Source organism: Cryptomeria japonica, chromosome 11, assembly GCF_030272615.1.
Source record: "Cryptomeria japonica chromosome 11, Sugi_1.0, whole genome shotgun sequence".
Classification (NCBI taxonomy): domain Eukaryota; kingdom Viridiplantae; phylum Streptophyta; class Pinopsida; order Cupressales; family Cupressaceae; genus Cryptomeria; species Cryptomeria japonica.
Window position 1 is genome coordinate 521,482,338 of NC_081415.1, and position 5,630 is coordinate 521,487,967.

Below are 5,630 nucleotides of genomic sequence, written 5' to 3' on the forward strand. Positions count from 1 at the left end.
GTTCTTCCATCATGACCTACCTAATCGTTCTAAAGGACAATTTTGTTCATTTGTAAATAACAATGCAAGTTCTCTTTCTTATCATATGGACTGTTTCTTAGCAGTCAACCCTATATGTAACCTAAATTACTATTTTGCAACAATCAAACAATATTAAAGTTCAAATTTGCTTAGAAACTAAATTGAACCTTTCCTTGTAGGGTTTCGACAACCTCAATTTAATTTTCTTACAAATCCTCCACTAAAAATCTTGGAGAATGAGATGATAACAAAAACACAAATTAATTATATTACAAGGCTTCCAAAAGCAACAATTTAAATGCATGTTGAGTAAACAAAAATATTCCACCCATGCTTCTCATGCCACTACTACTTATACTTTTAAATCTTCAATATATTAGCGAAGCAATTTGATCAACTTAAGAAGAAAATGGATGCTATCTTTGCAACTTTGACTCAATTACATTACATAGATGTTTCTTATGAAGAAAAGGATTGAAATTATTAACTCTAGTCAGTGGGCCCTTGAACTATTGGTGAAGTTGAATGGTTCTTAATGAACTCATCAAGGATCAAGTCTCGCTAAGTGCATGGCTTCAACATCTTGAAATAGGATGAGGTCGAGATCTTTTTAGGATATTTATAATCTCATCATTTCCTTTAATATTTGTGTTGTGTTGATTTTTGATTCCTTAGGCTCGCCTAATTCTTTTCTATATCATTTTGAATTAAAAAATTTGTGAGATATTCTATCTATTATTTTTTCTGTAATGAATTTTTTATTTATAATGCGTACAAACGATTGGTTTAACACTAGAAAACTTATGCTAGACTAGGAAACCACAAATTCTACTTGACAACTTATGTTATCTAAGTATTGCAATAAATCATAACACTAGAAAACTTTGCTAGACTAGGAAACCAACACCTCAGGGAGTGTAAATGATAATAATGGTCATATCAAAAAGTTGTATTATCACAAATGACCAATGCTTTAGGGAGCATAAACAACAACAATGATCAAAGTAGTAAGCCTCACTATAATAGTTAACCAATTAGTTAGTGAGTGTAAACATGTTTGATTATGGATCAAGCTAGTAAGTTGTGTTATGGTAGATGATCGAGATGAGTCATATAGGTGTCACTGGACAAAAAGTTGTGCTATCCTAGGTGATGCATAGACCACCAATTCTTCAAGGGATCAAACTAGTATGCCACTAGATATACTAGATCAGCAAAACAAAGGTTACATACCACAAGTTGTTAGAGATAGATTGATAACCACGCCTTTTGGGGTGTTATGTAATACATCACCATCACTCAGGGGGTACATCAATGAACACAATAAGAAAGAAGGAGGCCTCATGTGGCCCCAACTTAAGACACCAAAATATTTTTAAAATGATGGGAAATGGGATCCTAAAATAGATAAATGAACTAAGATCCCAAATAAATATCATTTTCATTAGATGAATAGCCAAAAAGAACCAAATTCTATCCTAAAGGAGAGTTGGATGTTGTGTATGATTATTTTATCTTTTTTTGTTTGATATAATTTGATGTGAAGATGCAAGAACTAGTTTAAATGATGCAAAGTTTATAATATTTAACATAATCAAATTGAAATAGAATTAAAAGTCAACTTAGAGGTACAAATATAGAAATGAGATATAGAAAGGAACCTACCACTGAATTCTAGAGATAAAAGTGGAAGTCAAGTATTCTAGTAACCCTAGACCTTAAGACTTATGATAGCTAAGAAACTTCAAATTTATTTTATTTCTCATAAAAATTATGTGTTATACAATAAATTTTTTCACTCATTAAAAATAATATAAACTATAAAAAATATTTATTAACAAAATTTTTAAAGAGGGACAAGTTGTCTCTAAAATATTCTTAGAAGGTATATTTAGAATCTACACAAAATATCAAAACCATTATTCAAATCATTTACAATTTTTAATGGTTTACTTTCTATAAGTGACAAAAAGTAGAAATTGGATTAAAAATATTCATTTCAATGTCCTACTTTAGCGAGAAAGTGGAACATGCTATTTTGAGATTATAAATCAAAAAATTAGGTCAAGAATTGGCTTTCTATGTCGAGAAGCTCATTATGTTCTATTATTGCATGTATCATATTGATTGATATACCTAGTCATTACAAGATATTTTTGGCTCTAGTGTGTGGCATATGACCATACTTTTGGGATATTTAATTTTTGTTCATTCTTTAAAATAACTAACTAATGTAATGAAATGAAATTCATATCCATGATTGATTAACACATCTTCACATGTCACATGTTGATATTAAATTGACTACTATTGCATGTAATATTTAGCTATTAATATTGACGATTGTATGGATTCATAGACTCGTTATTATTCCAAATGATGATTATATATGCATGGTGTGGCATTCATTAATTACAAATTTACCTTAGTTTTAGTAGAGAGGATTTTTGAAGTATTGAGACTCCTTTTCTCCCATTTTAAATATTTTTCATTGTGCTATGTTTTATTCTTATTGACTGAATGATACTCCATATTATTTAATGGTAATCAAATGGGCTTATAATTATCCTTACATGTCTATGCCACATACAATATATCATTTCATTCTTACATGATTCATTACAAGACATGCTAGTGGTCTTATTATTACGAACAATATTGAGGGCATCTTATCATCCCTGGATTTTATGTACTTAAATTACTATTATTAATTATTCACTATTTGCAAGTGTTTCGTGGCTATTATCCATAATGGTTATATTAATTTTTTTTCTAAAAATTTTGATTAGATAAGCATGAGAAGGTCTTAGACCCATTATGTGCCAGCCATGAAGGCAAAACAAACGAATCTTAAAAGACGTGAGATTAAGCGAAAAACTAAAAGTTAGGAAACCTTATAAACGGAACCAAAAAATGAAAATAAAAATACAACAAACAACACTATCTTCGAATGACACCTCCCTAGTCAGGATAGAGGAACTAACAACAACATTAGTTTGTTGGGGAGGGGAGAAACTTGTTCATGTATATTTTTAATTTTCTTAATGTTATTTTTTCACCTTTCCTTCAATTCCTTGCATCTATTTGGAAGAGCGTATATTATTATTAATGTTTTTCATATTTGAAAATTTAAATAGAATATAATACTAAAAAAAGATGCACCACCATATTCATATAAAATTATATGATTATATTAAAGTACAACCACATCTTACAAAATTATATGACATACCATTTTCTAAACATACAAAATTTTATATTCCATCTCCTCTCTTCTTCATTCTTTAAATAAATAAAACAAATTTTAGTTATACTTATTTTGATCATGTGACTACTATTACAAACTTATGTTTTGTAGGTTTCAATGAACCATTCGTTCTAAGGAGAGTGCAAAAGAATAGAGATTGCATCTCTAGACACACCTTAATAGATTCAAACATTAGCTTGAAACCTATAGCCAGATTTGACCGACTTCACAATAATTTCACTGCAAATATATTATTTTCGTTTCACAGCGCAACAGGATAATAAGTCAACGTGGCCGGTCAGGGGGTGCGGAATGAACGCCTGTATCTAATAAATTATAGCGTTCCACAAATCCATTCAACACGTTGCTGTGTTGTCTTTGTCAACAAACCCCAACTTTCGAAAGCATTTTCTCAAGCTTCTCTCAGGATCACCCTTCATTCAAAGTCTTAAAAGTTTATTTGGACTCTGTACACGTTGAACAATGAATGGATAAGGATGCATAGCTTTGTTTATGTTGGACTAGAAGTCCTTACGCGTTAACAGTCGACATCATCTTATAAGATCCCAGCTCTTTACAAAGAAGAGATAAATCTTGCTTTCCGTTTTTTTAGTGGTTCCTTCTAACCAAAATATCAACTCTGTCTTCGTGGATTACATTCAAACACGTCAGCCAACAAGCGCAGGCGCTGTGTATATAAATCACTAATAGCACGTCTAATCTAACCACAATTGTATCATTCTACACAAGGTTGTGAATAATGGAGCGCGAATTGCAGGTCCTGCTAATCAGTCTCATCTTAGTTTGCCCCACAGCGATTGCCGTGAAAGTGGGTTACTGGCCTGCCTACAGCTATTCTTATTTCCCTCCCTCCTCCGTCGATGCCTCTCTCTACACCCATCTCCTCTACGCTTTCGCAGATCTCAATCCCCAAACATATGAGGTCACAGTCTCTGCAGCGAATCAGGAAAGCATTGCACTCTTCACCTCCACGGTGCAGAAGAGCAATCCCTCAGTGAAAACGTTGCTTTCCATCGGCGGAGGAAATGCCAAGATGGACGACTTCTCCACAATGGCTGCCGATTCTGCACTGCGCAAAAAGTTCATCGACTCGGCCATATCTCTCGCCAGGCAATATTCATTCCACGGCCTTGATCTCGACTGGGAATACCCACAAACTCTGGCGGACATGGAAAACTGGGGGCAGCTGTTCACCGAATGGAGATCTGCAGTGGTTGAAGAGTCTGGAACCTCCAGCAAGGATCCCCTGTTGCTTACCGCTGCCGTCTATTTCTCAAACCAGTTCTTTCAGTGGGGCGTAGTGAGAGAATACCCGATCGACTCTATAACTAGCAATCTGGACTGGGTGAACATTATGACCTACGATTTTGTCATCCCAACTCAGATCAACAAGACGGGAGAGCACGCAGCTCTGTACGATCCCAACTCTAAATTCAGCACCAGCTATGGCGTTGAGTCGTGGTTGAATGCAGGTCTTTCTAAGCAGAAAACTGTTGTGGGGATGCCCATTTATGGATATTCATGGACGCTGAAGAGCACAGCAAATGTGGGAATAGGAGCCGAGGCCAGCGGTCCAGGCAACCCCGATGTATATACCTTTGCCCAAATTAAGGATTTTATCAGTAACAAAGCAGCCACCGAGGTTTATGACACAACCACTGTGTCGGCTTATTGCTATTCTGGGCTTGTATGGATTGGGTACGACAACGAACAGTCTGTTAGAGCTAAAGTGGAGTATGCCAAACAGAAAGGTTTGTTGGGGTATTTCTTCTGGAACGTCGTTCAGGATAGCAATTGGGCTCTCTCCACCGCAGGTAAGACTAACCTTTCTGTCTTTCAATTTTGTTGATTGATCAGCTTTCATTGTTGAACTAGTTTTGATTGTGGAGTTTGTGTATCCCTGCAGCCTCGAATGCAATGGGTCAGTGATCACGTCAATGGCGATGGTTTTAAGTCAAATAATTGAGAAGCGGTTGTGCAAGCTTCTCACTGTTATGCCATTTGAAGGACTTATCCAAGAGTGTATCAAGACATTATATAAATAATAATAATAACAATAAAATTATTATTTCACCTTTCATTGATGTTTGGAGATCAAAGTCTCGTGTTAAAAACTAAAAAGTTCAGATTTGGTTCAATCTTTGGTGTGGTGATAAATGTAAGAAAACTTTTAACTTTATATACGACAATAACGATTTTGATAAACTTCAAGATTGGTAGCCCACGCCAATCAGTACTACGGATTTAACTTCTTTTCTTAAATATGAGAAGTTGTGCGGTTGTCACAGTCCCCCACTGATTTCATAGGCTTAAACTAGAAATCGCATCTAACGTGTACTTA

At 34.6% G+C, this 5,630-nt stretch overlaps 1 protein-coding gene across 1 annotated transcript; it reads left to right on the forward strand.

The window, feature by feature from the left end:
• The first annotated feature begins 3,889 nt into the window (after positions 1-3,889).
• On the forward strand, positions 3,890-5,362 carry LOC131070511 (class V chitinase). The gene is made up of 2 exons (XM_058006077.2): positions 3,890-5,103; positions 5,196-5,362. Exons 1-2 carry the CDS (start codon positions 4,029-4,031, stop codon positions 5,216-5,218), a joined length of 1,098 nt encoding a protein of 365 aa, XP_057862060.1. The 5' UTR covers positions 3,890-4,028; the 3' UTR covers positions 5,219-5,362.
• The last annotated feature ends 268 nt before the right edge of the window (positions 5,363-5,630 follow it).

Coding starts and splice junctions, on each gene's coding strand:
- LOC131070511 (XM_058006077.2), top strand. CDS start 4,029: ATGGAGCGCGAATTGCAGGTCCTGCTAATCAGTCTCATCTTAGTTTGC. Junction 5,104..5,195: donor TTGGGCTCTCTCCACCGCAG/GTAAGACTAACC, acceptor GTATCCCTGCAG/CCTCGAATGCAATGGGTCAG.